Source organism: Amborella trichopoda, chromosome 2 (assembly GCF_054954075.1).
Source record: "Amborella trichopoda isolate Santa Cruz 75 chromosome 2, AtrichopodaSantaCruz75HAP2 v2.0, whole genome shotgun sequence".
In the NCBI taxonomy this organism is placed as follows: domain Eukaryota; kingdom Viridiplantae; phylum Streptophyta; class Magnoliopsida; order Amborellales; family Amborellaceae; genus Amborella; species Amborella trichopoda.
In genome coordinates, this window is record NC_142337.1 from 9,659,876 (window position 1) to 9,686,858 (window position 26,983).

At 39.2% G+C, this 26,983-nt stretch overlaps 1 protein-coding gene across 2 annotated transcripts; it reads right to left on the reverse strand.

Annotated features, from left to right (window-relative positions):
• Positions 1-497: 497 nt before the first annotated feature.
• On the reverse strand, positions 498-25,352 carry RAN1 (copper-exporting ATPase / responsive-to-antagonist 1 / copper-transporting ATPase (RAN1)). 2 transcript variants are annotated; one of them, XM_006853504.4, is made up of 9 exons: positions 24,617-25,352; positions 9,705-10,319; positions 9,081-9,510; positions 8,565-8,890; positions 3,903-3,961; positions 2,843-3,185; positions 2,295-2,492; positions 1,893-2,150; positions 498-1,223 (listed from the first exon to the last, which is right to left on the reverse strand). In XM_006853504.4, the coding sequence occupies exons 1-9, from the start codon at positions 24,905-24,907 to the stop codon at positions 744-746; spliced, it is 3,000 nt and encodes a 999-aa protein (XP_006853566.1). In that variant the 5' UTR covers positions 24,908-25,352; the 3' UTR covers positions 498-743. The 2 variants fall into 2 exon arrangements, with proteins under 2 accessions (XP_006853566.1, XP_088714042.1); XM_088857916.1 differs by having other exon boundaries at positions 24,577-25,352.
• Positions 25,353-26,983: the final 1,631 nt, after the last annotated feature.

A 26,983-nucleotide genomic window follows, 5' to 3' on the forward strand; every position in this document is an offset into this window, starting at 1 on the left:
ATGCACGCATATGCCTTATATAAACTTTTTTCAAAAATAAATAAATTTTCTAAAATAATAACTCATTTGGTATCTAAAAAATCCCTACAAAAAATAAATAAATAAATTACACAAGATTCCACCTTATACTATAAGGTAATGTGCACCTTAAAACCCCACTGAAAAAGGTCATTCCAAAGGTAGAACCCTTCCAATGTATCATCTCAACCTATAGATGTATGGATAACAAAAAAAGATTTCAAATCCTGAAAACTGTGCATCTTGTAATACATTATCTATTTTCAAGATTCAAGAATGTCTAGATCTGCTTGATCAAAAAAAAAAAAAACTTTAAATTTTACTCTATGACTTGAAAATAAATTTTCAGGCATCACATAGATATCTGACAAGAAAACTGCATCTTTTAGCATGTTTCGAGGATACGATTACTTTCGGTTGGAGCCTTATACAAACCCCACCCATACAAAAGAGAGCAACCACCACGAGGAGGAGGAATAGACAAGAAACATCATTTTCTTTTTTTCTTTTCCTTTTGATGGGAATCAAAACCGATGACCTCAAGATTACAAGTGGCAACAAGAATTGCCTTCAAGGTGACCTATCGCACAAAGCCCACTTATCGAATCAAATTTCTACATACTAAATTCTCTGTTTTTTCATTATGAATGGTAACTACGGCTCAAACCACCAACCTACCTCAAGGTTGCAACAGCTGAGCTGATGGGTTTGAACCTATTTCACTACTATTCAACAGTAATTTCCAAAATGGTGGTGAGCCTAGGTCTCCTGTACCTCCTCAGAAGCAAAGAAGAACAAACAACACTTACAGATGAAAGAGCCATGCATGCCCCAGAAACCCATGGAGGCAACCTCAACTTCAAATATGGGAATAAAACCCCAGCTGCAAGAGGAACCGCAAAAACATTGTATCCCATTGCAAACACATAATTCCATCGAATGCGAGCAAAGGTCTTCCTTGAGAGATCAACGGCTGTGATTACATCTTCGAGGTTGCTCCTCATCAAGACATAGTCAGCCGCCTCTATGGCTATGTCAGTCCCAGCACCTATGGCCATGCCGACATCGGCAGCCGCGAGGGCGGGGGAGTCATTGATTCCATCACCGACCATGGCGACAACAGTGGTGCCTCCTTTCTGGAGGGAGCGCACGAGCTCGGCTTTGCCACCAGGCATTACCTCTGCTTTCACCTCTGTTATACCCACCTGCACAAACACATCACAGCCATTGTCTTATAGCCTAGGGTTCAGTTCAAGTTATACAGATACAGAGGCTCACACACACGGGGTACAAAAACATGCATATGTAGACAAGTATGTAACCTGTGCAATGTGAAATCCCCATCTATCTAATTCTTCTGTTAAGAAATCCCATCAAAAGTTATCTCTCATCCTTGAAATTCCACTTTTTAATATTCACGTAAAAACAGGAAAGAAGTCTTCTTAATTGCTTTCCAATTAAAATAGGAAACTTCAGTAACCAAAGTTCCCAAAAAAATGGAAATGTTCTCCCATAATGTCCTCACTTTCTCCAAACCTCCATAGCAACTGGGGCCAAATGTATGCGTTAACCTCCCAAAAAAAATAGGAGTCATACATAAAAATAGGAGTCACACAAACTCTAGCTTCCGTGAACCCACTTTTGTCATTGTAAATAGCAATTTTTATTAAGGATGAGGTTTCTATAAGGCCTAGCTATTATGAAAACAAAATAAAGCCTCACCTCAAATCCTTGTCCGGCGATGGAGTTATGGGTTCATCCCAATCAAGTTATGCATAATAAATTCAGTATATTTCTTTTATCAGAGTTATGGGTTCATCCCAATCAACCAAAAATCAATAAGAGACACTAAAATATTAAATAACGTTCTATACCTCTCTAGCAACAGCTCTCGCCGTCCTCCAATTATCGCCAGTTACCATGACTGGTTCAATACCCAATTTTTTTAAACCTTCTATGACAACAGCTGCCTCTCGTTTAAGAGGATCTGATACCACCAGAACACCGACCAGAATTCCATCATATGCAACAAGAATGCCTGTTCTTGCACATTCTTCCATCTCCACCAAGAAAGTTTCAGCCTGTAATGGTATTGTTATACCAGCCTCAGAGAGCAGTTTACGGTTACCAACCTGAAAAAGATGTGTCATTCATCAACATCTACTGAGGAAATACATATATAAAGAACACAATATTTGTTTTTTATTGGCATCAACAATACAACAGCCAAACATTAAGCATGACAACTATGAATATGCTTTAGCCTGACAACTCACCAAAACCATTTTACCATGTATTGAACACTGCACGCCTCTCCCAGGCATGGCAGAAAACCCTTCGACTTCATGCAACCATCCTGAGGCTTTCGAGCCCTTGCTCTGTATGACATTCTTACTCGTAGGAGCCTCGCCAAAAAAATGGTAATGATAGGCATAATCCTCTATAGCCCTTGCCAATGGATGCTCACTGCAAGCCTAAATCATCAAAGAAAGAGGGCAAATTACAAATTCAATTCAAGTATAAGGTTCAGGGAATGCTGAATCAAAAGGGGTACACAACAATCCAATGGACTGTAGAGAACAATGGCATTTGGGATCATCACTATCCAAAAATGAATGGCGTGATGGAGAGTGAGTGAGACATGCCCAAAGAGGCCATGTCCTCATTCTGGTGGATCCCCCCCCCGCCTCTCTCTCTCATTTCTTTGGATGGTGATGACCAAAATAGAGTATAGTTTTCTTCCAGTAGAATATGGTACATTTTTCCGATGCTAAACACAGGATGTCATATTAAAATCCCAAAAACTATTCGAATCTCAAATTACCTCTGCAGAAGCAACTAGAGTGAGAAATTCTCCAAGGTCCCATTCAGAGAAAACTTTAACACTTGTAACTGCAGGTTTCCCCTTCGTGAGGGTACCTGTCTTATCAAAGACAACACACTGAACTTTCTGAGCCCTCTCCAAAGCATCTCCTCCCTTTATAAGAACTCCATGATTAGCCCCTACGCCTGTTGCAACCATGATAGCAGTTGGGGTAGCCAATCCAAGTGCACAGGGGCATGCAATCACCACAACTGATATGGCGAACATAAGTGCAAATACAAAGTAGTTGCTATTTTCGGGTAGCCAAGTCTCTGGATATACTCCAAGTTTACCGCAAATATACCTATAAAAGATCAAGGAACATAAACGGTACTCAATAATGACCTGCAAGCCATGACATTTTATTCCTTAAAACTACAACAAATATGCAAGAAACCAAACCAACAAACACCAAATTTTGCAAAAGTAGCTAGAGAAGGAATCCAACATAAATGACGCATCACAAGCTTCAAGTTCAGAAGAATCAATCACAAGAGAATAGTTCAAGTCTTTTCTCAATTCCCTAACACCACTACTTAAATAACTTTGAACCCTCAAACCCTAAAGTTCCTATGAAATCCTAGCCATCCATTATGAACTTGTAAACTTCTTCACAAAGAGTCCAATGCCACAAGGAAATTCAAGTACAACTGTCATCAAAATACACAATTCTAGACTCCCACACGAATCCCAACTTTAAAGGAAATATAACAATCTGCAAATGACAAATCTACCCTTGACAATTAAATAATTAAAAAATAATAATTAGTCACATATGTTGTTACTATTTTCAAGCCTATACTTTAAACTAAGATTTGAGGCCTAGAACAATAAAATGATTGAATAAAACTTAGAAATAGCCTTCTTAGACAATTGAGAGATCTTCAAAATGCAATTTGAAGCAACCATGCCCGAGATATCGACCAGAAGTTATGTTTCTTGGATGAAAATTGCAAAAAATAGAAGGAGCATTTATATCTTCACATTCTAATTTAATTGCTATCTTTTCTACAATGCTTACCATCCCAGCAATGTCAGCAATGCCATTGCGACAATTGTAGGAACAAAAATGCTCGCCACCTGCAATAATGAAGCGGACTCAGAAACAAAGGATCGTATAATTTTTACAAACAAGAAATAAAGCAAAAATACTGGAAAATCACCACGTAGGTGTTTGCTTTTTTGAAGTTAAGTTCACACCCTCTAAATCAAACTTCAAGGTGACAAAGATCAGAGGACAACAAATGATTCATGACCTAATGATGGACCTCCTAAGAGTAAAATTTGTTGTGTTCCTCAAACTTATACATCATCATATGTTCTCAGGACAAAGATATTAACAGAAATTATACATCAGTCCGTATAAACATACTCAAGAACAGCACCACCAGATCACACTAACATGAAACTAGCAGCATGCCTATAAATAAAATACAACCAAAGGATCTTCTTTCATTGAAAACTAACCTTTACAGCCATACAAATAATGTATAAGGGGAACAAACCAAGGTATAAGACAAAAAAATCTCTTTATCCTCATGTTAGATCATTCAAACTCTTTGAAAGTCAAGATCCTTATTCTTAACATCATGGACACCGAGCATCATGCAATGCAAGGGGGATAACACACAATTTCCAACTGTGATCCGACCCATATAACAAGCACAGAAACACCCGCCCCCGTGAAGACCCCCATTAAGAAGATATAAAGCTCACTAAGGAATTGGAGACACCATAGAAATCATAGGATATGAAAACAATAGTAGCAAACCAACATTTGGAAGTTCCAAAATCACATGATAATTTTTTATGGTCAAAACACAAAGTATTATACAAAGTTTAAACTACGACTTAATGGCACCATATCACTTGTGTTGTTGACTTACAAATCAGTAACACTACTTTAAATAATATTTTGACATGATAACCGATTGCGAGAAAGAAGAAGGGTTGTTCCAGTGCCAGTCAAAAAAAAATATTCAAAAACTTTAAAAAAGGAAAAAAAGAAAGAAGAATTTTATGGTCATAAATTCGTTTATATCATCTATTTTCAAAAGAAGAAAAAAAGGGGCCTGTTGAATTTCAAGTATTATGTTTCATCGATAAGATACAGAAACTTCCTTCACATTTGGAACTGCACAAAAAGGACTTTTTATCCCAGAGAAGTATGAGTAAAATTATGGGGAAACGTCAACAAATGTTGGCTTATTTGTCAAAGAAAAATAAAGTACGTTATAATAAATAAATCGGTCAGTTGAATATTCGGGAGCCAAAGACTCGTTAATTTGAAAATTTGTATTTAAGACGAATTATTCGGTTCATTAGATCTTGGATTTTGATGAACTTCGTTTCGTTTTCACCAATTAATGAAATATTGAATTGCGAAAAGAAAATATATGACTGTACCGGCTACAAGAAAAGACCTCATGATAGTTAGGTGCCACGTTAGGTCGATAGTCGGCAAACTCAGAGGCGAGTGATGCTTTTGTGCATGCTACCGTCGTCGGACCTAGGCCATGATTCCATTGATTGAAGCGGAACCGGACCTAACTTATGACTTGGCTTGGCTTGGCTTGGCTGACTTCGGTTCAAGCTTGGATTGGTTCTTTCTTTTATGCTATGTTCATCTCTCAAGCTACGGCGAACACAAAGGTGAAGCAATGAGAAGGGACACCAATTAGGAGTTGAGAAAGCTGCTTGACTCTATCTAGAAGGTCTTGATTCAGCTCTCGCAAGGGATCAATAGTCCAGTGGTGTGGTATTGAATCTCTATCCCTGTCCTGACTATTAGTAATTAGGAGTTAGACCTGATTGCTATTGATGCCTATGGCAAGGAAGGTCCTAGGAGACTAGGGATAGGAATCGACGCAAGGGAACTAAGCCGTAAGGACTCATCTAACTATTCATGTTATTCTTCCTATGGTATCCTTCAAGACTCAACTCATATACTCACTCCCACGCATGCCGCTCAACAAGACCGAAGAGAGAAGTGAGGGGTAGTGACCACATTATGCTATGATTGGCTGGTTCAAGCTGGTTCTAGGCCAAACCAGTTTAACCTGGTTCTCAGATCTGACCATTCTTTAGATTTCCCGAGTTTAGGATCAACTAGACTAGGTGATTAATCTTCTCCAGGACTTCACAAAAGCATAATTTAGTTATTCCAAGTCCACGTCAGTCGAACTTGTAGATCCGGTCTGGTTGTCAAAACCATGTCACAACCACCTCAAGGCACTCTTCTTCTTGACTATTATGGGCAATCCCATAGTGCGAGTTGAATAAATAAATAATGAATCGCATTTATGGAAACTAAAAATGATATACTGCAACATCGTACTTTAAAATTAAAGCACAACTTTTTCCTTAAGTTGTGTTGAAAACTATACAAAATGATCAAGTCATCATCATCATCATCATAGCCTTTTCCCAATTAATTGTGGTCAACGAAACGAATCCTAGTCCGCCATTCAGCTCTATTAAGGGTCATACCCTTAGTGAGGCCATAGCCCCCATATCTTTTTTCACTACTTCCAACCATGTCCTTTTGGGCCTACCCCTTGCCCTTTTTGAGCCTTCCACTTGAACTAACTGCACCTCCTAACAGGTGTTGAACTGGGTCTGTGCCACACATGGTGGCCTCACCTAAGTCTACTCTCTCATATCTTATCACCTATTGATGCCACACATAAATTTTTCCAAATGGATTCATTTCGAATTCTATCCCTTCTTGTCTTGCCACTCATCCATCTCAACATCTTCATCTCCGCTACACTCATTCTATGGTACATTGTTTTTTGACCACCCAACATTCCACCCCATAAAGCAAAGCTAATCTCACAGCTGTCCTATAAAACTTGGCCATCTTCATTGGTATGGAGCGATCACATAAAATTCTGGTTGCACATCTCCACTTCACTCACCTAGCTCCAATTCTATGTGCGATATCTTCCTCAATCTCTCTATTTTCCTGAATTATCAACCCAAGATATCGAAAGTGCAGTCTATTTAGTATTTCCTGACCGTCAATCTTTAACTACTTCATCATCTCTACTCCTATTATTACTAAACTTGCATTCCATATACTCCGACCTTGTCCGGCTAATTTTAGAACCTTTTTCTAGAGCATCCCTCAAAAATTCTAATGTGTTTACACCGTTTCGGGTCTCAACAATCAAAACTATGTCATCTATGAACTACATGCACCACGGTACAAGCAAAATAATCTAGTAAATAAAAAAGAAAAAAGAACTACGCAAAATACTAAAATGACACTTATTAAAATAAAAAAAAACCTAAAATGGCACCTACTATTTTCTCGTGAAAAGACCAACTTTCTTTTATTTAGATAACTAGCGTAAATTGCTAGTAATCGAATAAAACAATCAAATTATTATTATTAATATTATTTTCCATAATGGATAAAACCCAATAGATAGTTCACTCTAAATGGTTGGGATGAGGCTCGAACGATGATGATGATGACAAAACCCAATAGATACTCAATCTCAATTACATTCGTTGAGAATTACAGTCCTTAGTTGGAATTTAAAAGTTTTACTATCTTGAAAATAAGGGCCCAAATCATGATCCCTCATGATCAAGACAGTGACAACCAGTCCTTCAAGAAAGAGGATTGTGAATTCTGAGAAGAATGTCACCATAGGGGCATGGATATGAGAACCAATACCAAACAAGCATACCATGGGTTCAGCCTCTAGGCATGGTTGTTAGGGCATATGATTCACAAGGCTACTCAAACAAAGATTGAACCAGCATGCTTGTGGTTCAGCCTCTTGGCATGGTAGTTAAGGCACAAGAACCACAACACAGCATCCAAGATTGATATCCCAGGTTATATATCAGATGAAAAGAAAAAGATTCAAACAGCATACTTAAATTAGGACCAGATTATTTATTGGTAAGTAGAATAGGGCCACACATTTTGCATAATGTTACATATAGTTTCTGTAATCAATCATGATTCTTTTAGTAGAATAGTTATGTGAGGAGTAGCAGACTCTGTGTAGGAGGAAGCTGTATGTAGACCATCTTGTCAGATGATATTCTTGCTCTTATCTTACTTGCATCATGTATATTCCTCATGCCTTGGGTTGTGACTAAAATATGGCAAGGCTAAGCCTATCATGTGGATAACTGACCAGAGATGTTGAGAGCAGAAGACTGCTAAATACATAGTGTCATTTGCATAGTGGGTGTGAATTGTAACACACCTGTTTTAAGAAAGAATTGATACAATGTTAAGGTGTTGAAATTCTAAGTTTTTACTAAGTATTCAATGGAAAAGGAAAATAAATAAATAAATTAGTGCACAGTACTAAAATAAGGCAATAGGAAGCATCAACACACGAAATGGTTATAACAGGCATTGAACAGTTGGAGAACCCTTTCATATTTCCATAAGGACAATGAATTATATTCTACCTAGTTATCTCATAGTCATACCTATTATGTCAAAAAAAGACTGTAATTGGTCCTAGAAATCAAAGTCATTCTCTATTAGCATCCATTCTAAGAGTCAGCAACTCACATATCCCCATAGTCAATAATTTGCCAAGTTGTATTCAATAATTAGTAGCAGGAACCATTCATTTTATGTCACAATATTTAGCATTGGGCAGAACGCAACTTAAATTTGTTTTCTTAATGAAATGCTAGAACTCACAAAATCAGCAAACTTCTGTATAGGAGCTTTTGATAACTGGGCTGTCTCAACGAGGGAAATTATTTGATTCAAAACGGTATTAGATCCCACTTTAGTTGCTTTTATGTGAAGGACACCATGTAAGTTCATAGTTCCTCCAATAACTGATGAGTCCACCTCTTTCAAAATAAGGGAAGATTCCCCAGTAATCATACTTTCATTGACATGACTAGAGCCCCATGCAACAACACCATCAGCAGGAACCTTGGAACCTGGGAGAACTTTCAGGATGTCACCTGGATGGATAAGCAATGCATCTATCTCTCGTTCTTCAACACATTTTCCTTCTGAAATCAGAGCAAAGGAATTACATAATTTAAATAAACAATAATATTTAAGATTCTCGAGACAACAGTAGAAGAGAAGCATATTGAACCACGAAAACACAAAAACAGTTTTACTGCTGCTACTAGTAAGTTCATGGTACTGAAATGTGATACATATATAAGAATATTTCTATTGCGAAATTAAGCCAACCTGCATCAATGACAAGCAGCAAAGCTGTCGATGGAGCAAGTTCCATGAGCTTCCTTATAGCATCTGAAGTCTTTCCTTTTGCAACAACCTCCAAATACTTTCCAAACAACACGAATGTTATCAGCATAGCGCTTGTCTCGAAGTAGGTAGGGGACCAGAACCCGGTGAGTGCACCAGAAAGAAGTGCATACACTGAATAAAAGTAAGAGGCTGAAGTTCCAAGTGCAACCAATACATCCATGTTAGTCGATCTGTTTCGCAGTGCTCGGTAGGCAGCCAGATAAAAGCGTTTTCCAATAATAAACTGAACAGGAGTCACCAATGCCCACTTCAACCAGTCACTTATCCGAAAGGGCCCACATTGCCGTACTAGTAGAGAATATATAAGAGGAATGTGAGGGCAAATAACCCCTATGAATAACACGGGCACCTATTGAGCACAAATTGAGAGTATCAATATGACAAAACATAAGTTTTGAGAACAAAGGCTGTTCCGGCAAAAATGACCCAAAGCCATATCTATATCAACCAAGAAGCACAAAACAGAAATGTTCACTTCGGTTGTGGATTCTCAAAGAGTATTTAAAACAAATGAAAGAAGATATCATGAGGCACCATACTCACACTGAGAAACAGGCTGGATGTGAAAAGCCGGAACATACTTATGGATTCTTCCATGTCATTAGAAGCAAGTCTTGTGTAAGGATTATGAAGAATAGCTTTGAATCTTCCATTGCTTCCTTTCTGAAGGGCATCTACAATAGATCTCAAATGTATGATTTGAGGATCAAAAAGTATTTCCAGCTCTGCCAAGCTTCTGTTGACTAAAAATTGTTTCACTCCTTTTATGCTCTTAAGCATGCCATCTATGTGCTGTACATCCACCTCACTAAACAACCCAGCAACCCGAAAGGAAACCTTATCTTCCTCATTGCTTTGTATATATAAGGCATCAAAACCAGCATCCTCGATGGCTTCAACTATTTCATCCTTAGTAATATCATTGGGATCATATTCAACCTCCCCTGATGAGGTGGCTAGGGCAACAACTGCTCGTTTTACACCAGGAAGTTTTCTCAAGATACCTTCGACTGAGTTAACACAGGCTGCACAAGTCATACCTCCAATTCTGAACTGCCCTACAAGAGTGGCTTGAGATTTTGGTACTTTGAGATGAACAGGAGGAAGAACTTCTGCATCAAATCCAGCATCTTCAATAGCAACCTTAATATCTTCAACCTGGACAATATAAAATGATGTTGTTGAGGTTTTGAATCATTTACAGGAAAGACATACCACTTTATAACACAACTGCTAAACAGGTGCTGAATTAGTGATACAATAGTATGTGATTTGTGGAGGATGAAGATAATTATGAAAGAGGTACTAGACAGTGAGAAAGGATATGAAACTGTAATATTCTGAATCTGGAGAATAAATTAGACTTTGGGTCAGTCAATCCTTTCAGTTCTCAGTGCGGAATTTAAAGTATTTGCTTGAGGAAATAGAAGAAATTGACCGCATTTACAAATCAAAGAAGTAGACAAAAAAGGACTAACCTACCCAGGGGCCTGGATGCATGCTAGTACAACACAACATGAAAATACGATTAAAAAATCTCTTCCCAAGCTAAACTCCAACCACTAATGAGCCATTTAAAACATATCCATTTTCACCCAGATCAAGTTAATACATTGCGCAAATAACTGAAGTTTTAGGCTTTCTATGATTAGACGAGGCCCACCAGATCAAGATAATATATAAGCGCGCATAACTAAAATTATGGGCATTCCCCTATCAAATAAAGCTAATACATAAGCGTGCATAATTGAAGTTTCAGGCTTTGCATTATTACGTTGTGTGGAGTGATACCTAGCTAGGACTTACTATTACAGAAACAATCATAAGTAGGCATCACAATTTACCAACCATCAATTTAACCAGTTAAAAAAAGAGCAATTCAAAAAATCAAAAGATGCCATTAGGAAAGATAGAGAAATATAATAAACAATGCAAAAAATCCTAGGGCGGGAAGCTAGTTGTCACAACCTAGAGATAATATGACAAGAGGTGACAGGTGACAGTTTAAACATGTACGACCATTTCCCCCCCCCCCCCCCCCCCCCCCCCCCCCCCCCCCCCCCACACACACACACACGGTGTTTAGTAGTCAATAGGGCTAGAGAATTTGTATTTCACACTAACGAGTCAGCATAGAAAGACAATTGACACCAGCATATTAAAATAGTAACAAAAATAAAACTCCATTTAGTGAATGGTGTTCTATTTTTGCATTCACAGAGTCCTTACTGTTTCCCAATTCTCACAATCTCTACCCATTTGACAACCAAAAGGAATTCAATCAATATCTAATCAAAGTAACTCATCATCATGCAAGCCTTAATCCAATTATCTAAGGCCAGCTAAAAATAAGAAACCTAAAAATGGTTTAATCCTCATCTTCACCTATCATCAAGTAAAAAGTTTCCCAAATGATCCAAATATTATCAATTCTCCCACAATCAAGCCATCGTGAAAAACCACAATACGTAATAGGGAAGTAAAGTATATATATATATATATATATATATATATATATATATATATATATATACCAATCGAGTTGTGCCTCCTTGTATAATTTGAAAATAGAACACAATGAGGTAGGGGCTGGATCTTTTCCATCACTTTTCATGTTCATAGCTTACTTACAGGATTATGATTTTCATATTTACTTGAAAAGAGGCCAAAAAAGGAAGGATATTGATGCAAATTAGGGTTGATTCTTCTCAAACCAGCACCCTAATTCAGAAAAAATCTAATAAACAACAAGCCTTAAGTGGAAGAAAGAGTAGAGAAGGAAGAAAAAATCACAAAAGCAAAGACGAACCCACCTCCCAAATTTTATTAACTCAAAAGTTCTCCAGAAAATAACAATTAATCTCCCCTAAACCCTTCAATAACAAGTACTTAAGTAAGTCAAAAACCCAAAAAAGCTCTATTGAAATCCTAGCCATGTATTCCATTTAATCCTAGCCATCCATTATTAACATAAAAATAAATGACTAACCTTGCCCTTAATAGAATTAGAAATACAATTAAAATAAAAAAATAAAAAACCCAAAATAACTACCCCTAATTACAATATTGCTCATTTACCCCCTATGGTCCTATTACCCCTCTTTGCCTAGCCACAAACTATTTGTGCTTCGAGCACGGTTGCGTCATGCCACAGATTAAAAGGAACTCGACTCTAGCAAGTTATTTTCAATATAGAGGTGGTATAAATCTGGATCTACTTTTTTGAACTCTTACTCATAAATCCACGTGCTAATTGGAATATGGCCTTCCCTTCCATTTGACCAGCTATTGGCAATATGAACCCCTTCGAGTTTGAAAGGTTTCAAACTTCAAAACTTGCTAGATTTCTTCTTCCTTCTTTCTCGATAATTGCTTTATTACATCAACAATTACTTTCTTAGGCTTCCAAAGGGTCTCCATGAAATTCAAATAAATCAGCGACATTAAATATCGAGAACATATCGAATGCCTTTAGTAATTCCACCTCACATGCATTATTCCCATATTTCTTCAAAATTCGGCAAGGGCTCACATTCTTGGACTTGAGCTAATTGTAGGTCCTTAATGGAAACCTCTCCTTTCTAAAGTCAACATTTCTGAGTCACCCTCCTTGAAAATCTTTTCTCTTCGATGCTCCTTTGTAGCTTCTCGGTACTTTGCATTACTTTCTTCAATTTTCTTCTGGATTTGAGCTTGCAAGTCGCAGATATGGTCAATAAAAGCATTGGTGTCATCACTTGCCTTGCACTGGTAATGGCACTAAGCCAAGCACATGATTAGTAGTCCTCCCATTAACAATCTCAAATGGTAATTTTCCCATAGACCAATTCACTGGGCTAACATAAGAAAATTCAGCCTGGGATAAAGCGAGGTCCCACTGAGATATGCTATGACCAACAATACTCCTCAAGAGGTTTTACTAAGGCTCTTCTTTAGCACTTCAATCTGTCCATCTGTTCGTGGGTGATAAGGGCTAAAAGATTTAAGGCTCCCAAGCGCTTCCACAAAATGCGCCAAAATAACTCAAGAACTTTGTATCCCAATCAGATGTAATGGATTTGGGGACACCATGTAGCCTCATGATATCTTTGAAGAAGATATTGGCAATGTGTGTAGCATCCATATTTTTCTACAGAGAATAAAATGTGCTATTTTGGAAAAATCGATCAACAACAACAAAAATAGAATCCATACCTTGTGCGGTGCATGGGAGTCCAAGTACATAGATCCTAGAGATATCAACCGTGAAACATTTGGAATAGGGAGGGGAGCTTAATTCCCCATATTTTGTGTGAGACATTTAAATACTTGGCAAATTCGATGTCTGGCCACAAATATGTCAACATCCTTTGCATGCTTGGCAAAAATATTTTTCTTCTACCATAGCCATGGTTTTATCCTTTCCAAGTGCCCACCTAAGCTTCCACCATGAAGCTCTATAATCATCTTCTCCCTTAGGGAACGCTCACGTATACATAACCATACACATTTAAATAAACAGATATCATACATTACATATTGAACCATGGGTGTCACCCATTGATACATCTTTCTAGGACCTTGCTGAAAATTGGGTCATCCTTATATTTGATCTTTATCATTTCAAACCGCAACGCTTCCATAGACAAAGTTCCAAGCAAAACCAACCTTCTACTTAAAGAATCAGCTAACTTGTTTTGGGTTCCGACCTTGTGCTTTAATACGAAGGTATATTCTTGAAAGGAGGACATCCACTCAGCATGACGCACATTTAACTTCCTTGGGGAATTCAAGTACCAAAGTGCCTCATGATCGGAGTATAGAATAAAACTCCCTATGGATCAAGTAGTGTCTCCAATAATGCAACGCCTGCACTACTACATAAAACACCAGGTTATAGATCGTATACTTTTTATGTGCTTCATTCAACATCTCACTAAAGAAAGTTGTTGGTCATCGCTCTTGAAGAAGAGTTCCCTATGTCAACATTTGATGCATCGGTTTCAACTTCAAACACTTTGAAAAATCTAGCAATGCAAGTACCCAGTGCTAGCATCATCTTTTGTTTAACTAAAGTGAAGCTCTTTTCAGCAACGAAACTCCATGAAAACTTTCAGGCCCTCATACAATCGGTTACTGTTGCTATTAGAGCGCTGAAATTTTGATAAAGCGGCGATAAAAGGTTGATATGCCATGAAAAGATCGCACCTCAGTGAGTGGCTTTGGCACTGGCCACTCAGCTATGAACTTCACCTTTTCTTGGTCTAACTTGATACCCACAGATGAATTGATGAAACAACACACTCTCGAAAGATAACATTGACCGTCATAAATGAGCATTTTTTTAAATTCACAAAAGGTGATTCATTCCTAAGTACATCAAAAACTTGTTCCAAGTGGTTACAATTTGGGTTAGTATTAAAAACTATGATATCATCAAAGAAAACCACAACAAATTTATCAATAAAAGAACTAACTACCTCAATCTTTCATGAAGGTGCTAGAGGCATTAGAAAGCCCGAATGGCACCACCCACCATGCATAGAGTCCATCCTAAGTTTTGAATGTGGCCTTCCATTCATCTCCAAGACAAATCCGAATTTGAGAGTAACCACTCTTTAAATCGATCTTTGAGAAAACTTTGCCCCATGAAGCATATCTAACCTGTCATCAAGCTTAGGTATGGAAAATCTGTACTTGATTGTAATTTTGTTAATTACTCAATTGTCCATGCACATCCTCCAGGAACCATCCTCTTTAAGTTATCAAAGTAAGGACTGCACATGGTGATGTACTTTCTCGAGTCAAACCCTTTTTAAGGAAATCAACAAATTGTGTATATTTACCCCAAAAAAAAACAAATTGTGTATAACCCCTCATATTCCATGGGCCTCATTCAATAATGAGTCAAATTTGGTAGGCTAGAACTAGACACCGAATCAATGTGATGCTGAAAAGTTCTTATTACGTGAAGGCCCTTAGCAATTCTTCTGGCATCAAGTCTTTATACTTGGCAAGTAGAGGCACTAGAGAGATAGGAATTGAACTAGGTGCAAATTTTCTTTTACAAGCAACGTATAAATCACACCCATATCCTTGTTGTTCCTTTTTAATCTTTGCACATTAAGTAACTTTGGACCAGCCTTTTTAGTGGATTTGGATGTAGGAATTGCTTCAGAGGGTGGAGAATGATGTTAATGCCATCCTTAATTGAGGAATAAGTGTTTGGTCTGGTCTTATGCACCATATCCTGATCATAGAGCCATGACCTCCTAAGTAAGATTTGGCATGCATCCATGGGTGCTACATCATGCCACACTTTACCTTTATCTTAGCACCAATGGAAAAAGCGATTAAACATCAAGTAAGAACTGATACGTCACATCCTTTCTTGAACCATTGCATTTGATATGGGTGTGGGTGTTTGTACTCCAATTTAATTTTATTCACCATCACCCTAAACAATATTTTCACTACTCCCACCATCAATTAGTATTGTGCATAACTCGCCATCTGATGTGCAAGTGATATGAAAAATATTGTGTAAAAGCCACTTCTCTTTATCAAATGGTCTTGGAGTTGATAGCATGATTCATTGGACAACTAAGGTTTCCCCCCCTTCTCCATGCAAGTTGTCATTGACACCCATGAAAGGATCAATCACTTAATATGACTGGCTTATCCCAATATAACCATACTCTTGATCAGCTTCTAATCCATAACTTTCTTCTACCAAACTTTGGTATTAGGTTGACATGAGGGGAAATTGTACGCTCTATGCCTAGGTTGTTGGCACCTGAAACACACACTTTAAGTATCTTCACGGGGTAATTTAGATGTTGCGACACCTGTCCCAATACTACCTCCCCCCAAGGTAGGGTGTGGCCTAGTCAGAAAATGTTGAGTGGCTTGGTTCCCACGCCCCATAGGTGGTTCTATAAAAATCAAAGCTTGCTGCCCTAATTTCGTAGTAGACTCTTATGACCAAGTCCTTCTTCACAAGGCTCAGATTAACAAGCTCCTTTACCTTGAGGACCAATATGTAGGCATCAGACATCTTATAGACATCTTTGAAAGCCAATTTCCTCTGGGTGTCCTAATTTAGCCCATTCAAATAGCAACTTATCTTTTGATCTTCAAACTCTTGTGAAGTTGCCCTAGATGTCAAAGTATAAAACACCTCAGCATATTCACTCACCGATTTTTCTCCTTGCTTGAAATTTTAACACCTTTGATACAAGGTTAAGGCATAGCATACTAGTAGGAACGTCCGACGTAGCTTTATCTTCATCTTCTACCACTATACGTATCCTGGTCTATCATTCTACTCTATTAAGGGTCATACCTTCAATGAGGCCATATGTTCATGTATCTTTTCTCACTACTTCTAACCATGTCCTTTTGGGCCTGCCCCTTACCTTTTTTTAGCATTCCACTTGAACTAACCTGCACCTCCAACATGTGTTGTCCTGGGTATACGCCACACATGGCCATCCCACCGAAGTCTACTCTCTCTCATAAAGAGCCGTAACCCGGTGCTGGTCTTGCCTACGCAGGATCCCGGGAGGGGTAAGATGTAGACGGTCCTAACCTTTGGCTTTTTATGCACAAAGTGGCTGCTCTCAAGACTCGAACCTATGCTCCTGCGCTGGCTACCGAGCCTTTTACCGTCACACAAAGTGACGGCCCCTAAGTCTACTCTCTCTCATCTTATTGCCTATTGGTGCCACACCTAAATTTTCTCGAATGTATTTATTTTGAATTCTATCATTTCTTGTCTTACCACTCATCCATCTCAACATCCTCATCTCCGCTACACTCATTCTATGGGCCTTGTCGAAGACGATGTTGCTGTAAATCATCCCACCAACCAAAGTAGGGCCAGAAATTTTGTTGTTATTAATTTCACCTTTTTGCGATCAACTATATCTTTACATTCAAATACTTTCTTAACTTTACCCAGCCAATCAAGAAAACCAGCCACATGAAGTCAGCGAAGGAACTATGAAATGAACTTTGAGTTCATCATTAACCAGGGCCACCCGAGGTTGGTTAGAAACAAGATGCAATTTACCTCTTTCTCCATCATTGCCTTGAACTCCAACACCGGTCTCTAGATTCCTTTCACGGCAAAGCTTGACCTCCTATATGATTTTATCTACCTTGTCCACTAGGGCTTGAACTACTTGAATCAACAAGCTCAATTATTCGTGGGGTACGTCTTTTGAAGTTAACTTAACCTGCTCTGATACCACTTGATACAAATTAGGGTTGATTCTTCTTGAATCAACACATTAATTCACATAAATTCTAAGGAGTTTTATATTTTGACATCTAGGGCAAATTTACAAGAATATGAGGATAAAAAAATAAATAGTTACTTGAATGGGCTAAATTAGGACATTCAAAATGAATTGACCTTCAAAGATGTCTATAAGATGTCTGATGCCTACACTTTGGCCCTCAAGGCAGAGGAAATAGTCAGTCTGGGCCTTGGGAGAAATAGTTCAGTCACAAGAGCCTCTACTTCGACACAAGGACAACAAACTTTAACCTTTAGAAAACCACCAATGGGCATGGGAACCAAAACACTCAGCGTTTCCCAACTAGGCCAAACCCTAACACGGGAGGAGGTGGTGTCAGGAGAGGGGTGGAAGCACCAAAAATACCTTATGAAGATACTCAAATTGTGCGTTTTTCAAGTGCCGACAGCCTAGATATAGGGCGTACAGTTGCCCTTCACGTCAACTCCATGTCAAAGTTAACTTGGCAAAAGAAAATTATGAAGTAGAGGCTGATGAAGGTCAAAGCTATGAGGGCCACGGTGACATAGGAATGAGCAAAGTTTTTGAAGGGACTAAGCCTTTCACAAGTGAGATCGAGGATTTGTATGGAGATGAAGCCTTAGTTGTCCAACGAACCATGCTATTAACTTCAAGACCTTGTGATGAAGAGAAGTGGTTGTGACACAATATTTTTTTTTTGAGAAATGTTAACATGTGTATTGCTGTAAAAGAGAGATTACAGTATAGTGTTCCTCTGGGAGTGCCCTCTAGACGGGACTCTCGGTACAAAATGGGTCGGAAGACCCAGTACAGAAATGGGTTATAAGAATTCCTCCCTAACAAAGATTTACAAGGACGAGGCAAGGACAGGGCTTATAAACATGTCCCTCCGCCTCAAGAAGTACAAAGCCAAAAAGAAAATAGAGAGACCCAAAAATATAGGTAGAGGTTCACTGGTCCAGTGCAAAAAAGAAAGTGGACCCAGTAAGAGCAGCCTGTCCATGCCTAGCGCCCTCCTTTGCCAGCCAATCCGCGATATCGTTGGACGTCCGCCAGGGATGCTGCTATGAGACGTCCATAGCCCTGCAAATGTGTTGAACCTCGTCAAAAAATTGTGCCCCAGGAGGGGTTGAAATTTTTTAAAGCTAGGAGGAGAGCTAAGGCATCCGCATGATGAGAATCCTTGAGGCCGAGGTATTCGGAGAAGGTGAGGAGTATATTGCCTTCAAAGTCTCGAAAGACTCCTCCTGCCCTTGCTGAACTAGGGTTCCCCAAGGAGCACCCGTCGAAATTTAGCTTGATGCTGCCCTGGGTTGGTGGTAGCCAGTTGCATGGCCTTCTTACCCCCGCTGGTTGGTGATGAAGCATATTCCTCACTTGAGAGAGGAAGAAAGTTCCTGGAATTCCAGCGAAGAAATTAAGGTTGGATGCCCAAAAAGTAACCAGGGTGGTTACCTTGTGTAAAAGAGCAGAAGTTGGAAGCTTAGAACCTCGAAAAATTCTGGAATTTCTATCCAGCCACACTATCCAAATGGTGGCAGCTAAGGTCGCCTCCCACAGGATTCCTCCTGGCTTAGGCCAGCTTGATTCACAATTGTAGGTTAGGAAGGCTTTAACCGAGGGGGGGGTAACCCATTGTATGCCAAAAAGTTGTAGCACCCTGCCCCATAGGTCAAATGAAAAGCCGCAGAGCAAGAACAGGTGATGGTTTGTTTCCTCCTCACATTCGCACAGGGCACACCTATTGGGGATGGGGACCCCTCTTCTTTGGAGGTGATCGACTGTGAGGACCGTTTGTGAAAAGGCGAGCCAGTTGAAGGTTTGTACTTTTGATGGAACAATAGTGGACCAAATTCTAGAGAAGGGATCGTGGGTGGAGGGTAGGGTAGAGAGGCTTTTGTAGAATGAAGCCACAGAGAACTTGCCCGAGGGGGTTAAGGTCCAAATGATTTCATCTCTTCCATGAGAGAGGAAGAAAAGGGAATGAAGTGTGTTCAAAAGATGCTGGAAATCAGCAGTTAGGTTCCTTCGAAATGATGGTTCCTTCGAAATGATGGATTCCAAACTCTACGACCTCCTACGAGGCTGAGTTCCTAGGCAATAGAGGAATCCTGATCACGGGAAAGAGAGAAAAGGGTTGGGAAGGCCTCGCGGAGAGGGGAGGGCCCTAACCATAAGTCTCGCCAAAATTTTACTCTCAAGCCTTCTTTCGGGTGGAATCTTATGTGTCTCTTGAAAGAGGTCAAAACTATTGAAATAGACTTCCAGGCTCCTGACACATTATGGGCTGGAGCCCTTTCTGGCAACCAGGTTTCTATGGAGATTCTGTACTTGTGTTTTACCACCTGCACCCAAAGGGCATCTGGCTGAGTAGCTAAACGCCGCCACCACTTCCCTAGCAGAGCCACGTTATGACTGCGAAGGGCCTTTTTATCCCTAAGCCTCCCTTCTCTTTTGGTTGGCAGACCTTATCCCAGGCAACAAGATGGTATTTCTTCTTGTCATCTTGCTCAGACCATAGGAAGTTCCTCATGAGTTGGTTCAATCGATTTGCCACTTGAGTAGGCATGTGGAAGAGGGACATGAGGTAGATTGGGGAATTCGCTGTGGTAGCCTTTATCAAATTATTTCTTCTTGCCAAGGACAGGTATCTACCCTTCCATCCTGGCAAGCGTCGGTCAACCTTGTCCAGGACTGGGGACCAGAGCTGTTTTCTGGGCTTTCCAACCCCCAAGGGGAGGCCAAGATTGGTGATTGGGAGATTCTGGACTTTACATTCCCAATCTGGAATGAGAGCTTTAATTTCACCAGGTGACAGAGCCACCTCCAACATACTTGATTTATCCATATTAATCTTGAACCCAGTAGCAAATTGGAAGCAACTGACAAAAGTTTTGAGGTTTTTGGCTTCAGTACTGGTGGCATCCAGGAAGACCAACGTGTCATCCGTGTACTGTAAGTGGGAGATTATGGGCCCCTGTCTACTAGTTTTGAATCCAGATAGGAGGCCTGCTTGGTAGACCCGAGATAATGATTGACTGAAGACTTCAGCCACTATGTCGAAGAGGAAGGGGGAAAGTGGGTCTCCTTGTCTGAGACCCCTCGAGGAGGGGAAGTAGCCAACAGGGTTGCCATTGATGAGGATAGAGAAGTGAGGGTTTGAATAGCAACCGCTCATCCACTTCCTCCATCTCTCCCCAAAGCCCATTCTAGTCATTGTCTCGTTCAGGACTGACGAATCCACATGGTCCTATGCCTTTTCCCAATCTATTTTGAAGATGAGACCTAGTGTGTGATACAATATTTTTCGAACAACTTGCACTACAGGAGGCAAGTTATACACAATACTAATTAATGGTGGGAGCAATCAACATATTGTGTCAAGAGAGAGGGTGGATAAACTTCAATTGAAGGAGCACAGGCACCAACGTCCATATCAAATCCAACGGTTCAAGAAAGGATGTACGGTACTAGTTCTTACTCGATATTTAATCTCTTATTCTATTAGTGCTAATTTGAAAGAAGAAATATGGTCTGATGTAGCACTCATGGATGCATGTCACATATTACATGGTAGGCCATAGCTTTATGATCATGATATGGTACATAAAATTAGACCAAACACTCATTTTTTTGTCAAGGATGGCATTAATATTACACTCAACTCTTTGAAGCAACTTCCTACACCCACAGAGGCGAGTCCAAAGTTGCTTAATGTGAAAAAATTAAAGGGGGGCAGCAAGGATATAGACGTGATTTATGTGTTGCTTGTATTGCAAAAGAAAATTTTGCACCCACTACAATTTCTAAGTCTCTTGAGCCTCTATTTGAGAAGTATAAAGATTTGATACCAGGATAATTGCCTGATGATCTTCTCCCAATGAGAAATATCCAAGCATTAAATTGACTTGGTTCCCATTTCTAGCCTACCAAATTTGGCCCATTATAAAATGAGACCCATAGAACATGAGGAGTTGCACAGACAAGTTGTTGATTTACTTAATAAGGGATTGATTCGAGAAAGCATGTCACCATGTGTCGTCCCTGCATTAATAACTCCCAAAAAGGATGGGTCATGGAGATATGTGTGAGCAATTGAGCGATTAACAAAATTACAATCAAGTACCGATTTCCCATACCAAGGCTCGATGATATGTTAGATATGCTTCATGGGGCCAAAGTTTTCTCAAAGATTGATTTAAGGAGCGGGTACCATCAAATTTGCGTTTGTCCTGGGGAAGAACGGAAGATCACATTCAAAAATCAAGATGGACTCTATGAGTGACTTGTGATGCCATTCAGCTTTCTAATGCAACAAGCACCTTCATGCGCCTGATGACTGAGGTGCTTCGTTCTTTTAATGGTAAATTTTGTTGTGGCTTATTTTGATAATATCTTGGCTTTTAGTGTTAACCCACATGATCATCTTAACCACTTGGAACAAGTTTTTGATGTGCTAAGGAATCACTTTTTGTGAATTTGAAAAAATGCACATTTATGACGAACAATGCCGTCTTTCTGGGGTATGTTGTTTCATCTGAGGGAATTAAAGTAGATCATGAAAAGGAGAAGGCCATAGCTGAGTGGCCGGTGCCAAAGTCACTCACTGAGGTGCGTTCTTTTCATAGCCTAGCGACCTTATATGCTGCTTTATCAAAAATTTCAACACTCTAATAGCAACAATTGTATGAGGGTTAAAAAGTTTTCATGGAGTCCTATTGCTGAGAAGAGTTTCACTCTAATTAAACAAAAGATGATGCAAGCATCAGTACTCGCATTACCAGATTTTTCTAAGTCGCCTGAGGTTGAAACGGATGCATCAAATATTAGCATAGGGGCATTTATAAATCAAGAGGGGTGACCAATAGCTTTCTTTAGTGAGAAGCTGAATGAAACACATAAAAGTACTCCGTCTATGATCTTGAGTTTTATGCAGCCGTGCAAGCCTTGCGCTATTGGAGGCAGCGCTTGATCCATAGGGAGTTTATTTTTTACTCGGATCATGAAGCACTGAGGTAGTTGAATTCCCAAAAGAAGTTGAATGCATATGTTAAGTTGATGTCTTTCTTTCAAGAATACACCTTCCTATTAAAGCACAAGGCTGGAACCCAAAATAAGGCAATTGATGCTTTAAGTAGAAGAGTAGCCTTGCTTGGAACTTTGTTTATGGAAGTGTTAGGGTGAAGTGATATTTCTACAAGGTCCTTGAAAGATGTGTTGATGCTCGAGACCCCATAGGTAAGTATCTCGTGCATGATGGCTATTTATTTAAAAGTGCGCGGTTATGTATACCTGATTGCTCCCTAAGGGAGAAGAGCTTCGTGGTGGAGGCTAAAGTGGGCACTTTGGAAGGGACAAAAATATGGTTATGGTTGAAGAAAAGTATTTTTGGCCATCCATGCGAAGGGATGTTGCTCAATTTGTGGCCCGATGCAGAACTTGCCGAGTATCCAAAGGTTATACAAATACAGGCCTTTATACTCCCTTCCCTGTTCTAGATGCCCCATGAGTTGATATCCATAGACTTTGTACTTGGACTTCCATGTACCACACGACATATGGACGTTATTTATGTGGTTGTTGATCGATTTGCCAAAATGGCACATTTTATCCCTTGTAGGAAAACTATGAATACTACACATTGCCAATCTCTTTTTCAAAGATATTGTGAGGCTACATGGCATTCCAAATCTATTACATTTGATCGGGATACAAAGTTCTTAAGTCATTTTTGGCACACTTTGTGGAAGAGTCTGGGAACCAAACTTCAATTTTCTAGCGCTTATCATCATCAAATAGATAGGCAAACTGAAGTAGGGAATAGGAGACATGGTAACCTCTTGAGGAGTATTGTTCATGATAACATATCTCAATGGGACCTCACTTTGTCCCAGGCTTAGTTTGCTTACAATCCAGCGAATTGGTTTATAGGAAAATCACCATTTGAGATTGTTAATGGGCGGACTCCTAATCATGTTCTTGACCTAGTGCCATTACCCATGCCAGGCAAGATAAGTGATGACGCCAATGCTTTTGTTGAGCATATCTGGGATTTGCAAGCTCAGATTAGATGAAAATTGAGTAAAACAATATAAAGTATCGAAAATTCTCAAATGCGTATAGAAGAAAGAAGATTTTTAATGAGGATGACTAAGTAATGGTGTACTTGCGAAATGAGGGGTATCCATTAGAGACCTATAATAAGCTCAAGTCCAAGAAGGTGGCCCTTGCCACATTTTTTGAAGAAATATAGAAATAATGCATATGAGGTGGAATTACCAAAGGCATTGGTTATCTCCCCGATATTTAATGTTGCTGATTTATTTTAATTTCATAGAGACCCTCTAGAAGTCCAAGAAGTAGTTGTTGATATGATGAAGCAATTTTCGATAAAGAAAAAAGAGGAAATTGAGCAAGTTTTGGAGATTGGAAGCTTTCAAACTCGAAATTATTGCCAATATCTAGTGAAATGGAAGGGCAAGCCACATTCTGATAGCACGTAGATTTCTAACGAAGAGTTCAAAAAGGGTGGATCCAAAGTAATACCGCATCTATCTCGAAGCCAACTCCCCAGAGTCGAGTTCCTTTCAACGGGAGGAGAATGATGCAACCATGTCTCAACCAATAGTTTGTGGCTAGGCAAAGGGTCGTATGACCCAAGGTTGAAGAGAGGGGCAACAATGTAGCAAAAAGAATTATTTGGGTTTTATTTTTATTTTAATTGTTATTTTTATTTCATTAGGGGCAAGTTTAGTTATTTATAAAGTTAAAAATGGGTGGCTAGATAGAATAGATGGCCAGGATTTTGTAAGAGCTCTTCAAGGTAGGGTTATTTAACTAATTGTTATTCAAGGGTTTAGGGAGTTCAATTGTTATTATTTTACAAAGAACTTTTGGTGAATAAAACTTTGGGAGGTGATTCCTCTTCGTTGGTGATTTTTTCCTTCATTCTCTACTCTTATTCTCTTTAAGGCTCGTCACAGCTCTCTGTGAATTAAGGTGTTGACTTGTAAAGAATCAACCCTAATTTGCATCACAAACCTTTCCATCATCACCCATGAAATAATCTATTATCAACAAAAATATCACTACAAAACCCAAAAAGGTAACAAAGTTTGGGTTTTAAGGTGAAAATGAGAAGAATTACTAACCTTGATCCTTGAAGGATCAAATATAACATGAATTACTAACCTTGATCCTTGAGGGATCAAATATAACATCAGCCTTGTTTTGCAAAAGGGCAACCGAAGCTCGAGAGACACCAGGAAGGTTGGATATTGCAGATTCTACAGAGTTGGAGCAAGCAGCACAGGTCATACCAATCACTCTGAGCTGAACATTTTTCTCCCGTTTTATCCCTAGCTCTTCATCTATTTCCCGCTCGTCTTCATCATCAAGGAGCCTGACCTCTTCCATGTCGCCTGAATTTCTTTTCAGGCGCCCCAGGGAAGTGAGTTGCAGGTCTCTCATGCTTGGAGCCATCGCGGAAAGCTTAGGTCCCAACAAGGGAAGAGAGAGAAGGAACAAAGGTGTGCCTGATCAATTGAGAATCCCTCTCTCTCTCTCTACAATGAGGCTTGCTCAATTGAGATTTTTTTTCCCTCTCTCTCTCTCTCCACAGAAGGGGAGGAAGAAGAAAGTCTAGGCTGGCCTACACAGAAGAGAATTTTCTCCTCTGCTCCTTCTCTCTCTATCCCCCTCTTTCTCTCTCTAATTAAGGGGAAGAAGGAGAAGGAACAGGCGGCCTGATCGAATTACACTCCCTTCTCCACCTCCTCTCTTCCTTCCTCTCTCTCTGTAAAAATCGACTCTCTCCTCCCTCTCCTCTCTCAACCCACCCTCTCCTCTTCCTCTCTCTCTCTAAAAAACGTCTCTCTCTCACTCTCTCTCTCTCTCAAAAAATCCTCTCTCTCTCTCAACACGCCACAGGGATCGGGTATATACCCGAGGCGTTTTAAACGGGAGAGGGTTTCTATCGCAGACTCTATCCCCACCCAAATATTTGGTAGAATCCACTTTCCCTATCGTCTTTTTCGCACTTTCTGGCTATATAATATGGTGTTCAGAGCAAAATAGATGGGTGCGTATAGTAGAGTTTACGTTTCTTCGTCTTAACACCAAATATTTAACACGTTTGACAACAAACCTTTGTACTACCATCTCGTACAAAAGTACCCTTTTCTCGTCCACGCCTTTCCTACCCTATCTTTATTGATAATGACAATGCCTCCATAAATGAGCTCAGCATTTCTTTTTCTTTTTTTTCCTTTATACAGTTGAATCGATACTTGTTTGAGGTGTGCCTTATTTTTACCGTATGAAGTTGATGTATTAGTGCATTAGATTAACTTTTTAGTTAAAATTAAACCAGTGTTGAAGCTTGTTGGGTAAAAAGTTTGAAATACAAGTCAGCTAAACATAAGAGTGCTTACCCAAAAAAAAGAGTGGTTAACTTCAAATGGGGTCGTTTAATATAGGAATGTGGGAAGGTGGAGTTGGCATACAAACTCCTCCGTAGGTGTAGAGGTACAGTGCCTTTCAAATTTTATCATGGTGTATAATTTTGATATAAAATGTTATTAGGATTATCTCAAAATCTATTTTTATATCTAATTATAAAATTTTCAATTTTAAAAATGGTTAAAATCAAGTATATCTATAAACATATGAAAATCTTGAAAATGGACGGTGTAGATAATATGTTGTAAAATGCACTATTTCTAGGACTTAAAATCTTTTTATTTTTCATGGTTATACATCTCAATGTCGAGATGATCAATCAAAGGGCTTTTCAATATTAAAACTACCTTTTCCGATGGATTTTTTGATAGGCATCCTTCATTCTACATTATAAGGTAGCATCCTTATATAAACTTTTGCCATGTGGGGAAGTGACTTCATTTATTATTGGCATGTAGGGGAGCGGTATTGACGCGGACCCAGACCCGGGCTTGGACCCGGACCTAAAAAAATGATATGGGATCCAAATCTGACCATACCCGAATTCACCGAACCCAGACACGAAAATGTAGTGTGATACCTAGGACTGGACTCACCTAAAAAATTAGAATATCTATATAGTTAACTATTTTTAAATGTATTTTATATATTGAGACTCGAAAAATATTACTGGACCCATACTCGAATAGTATTCAGATCCAAAAATTGGACCCTGATCTGACCTGTCGAGTACAATTTTTGCATCCATACTAGACCGAGATCGGGTCTGCCCTCGGGTCCTGGGTCAAGTTCGAGTCCATTGCCTCCCTATCGACGCTTAAAGTTCTATTATGCCTACATCACTAAAAAAATCTATTTTATTATGAATTTTACAAAGGAAAAAAAACTATACAAGGCCTTGATTTCACAATAAAAACTAAAGTCCCGTCCCAAAATCCTATTAGAAAATAAGGTTTTAGTGCTAAAATTTTTCAAATTAATCATCTCAACCTCTGCAATTATGAATTTGAAAAAAAAGGATTTTAGATTATCCACATTGTCTATTTTCAAGTATCCATATATCGACTAAATCTACACCATTTTTTAAGCTTCAAAATT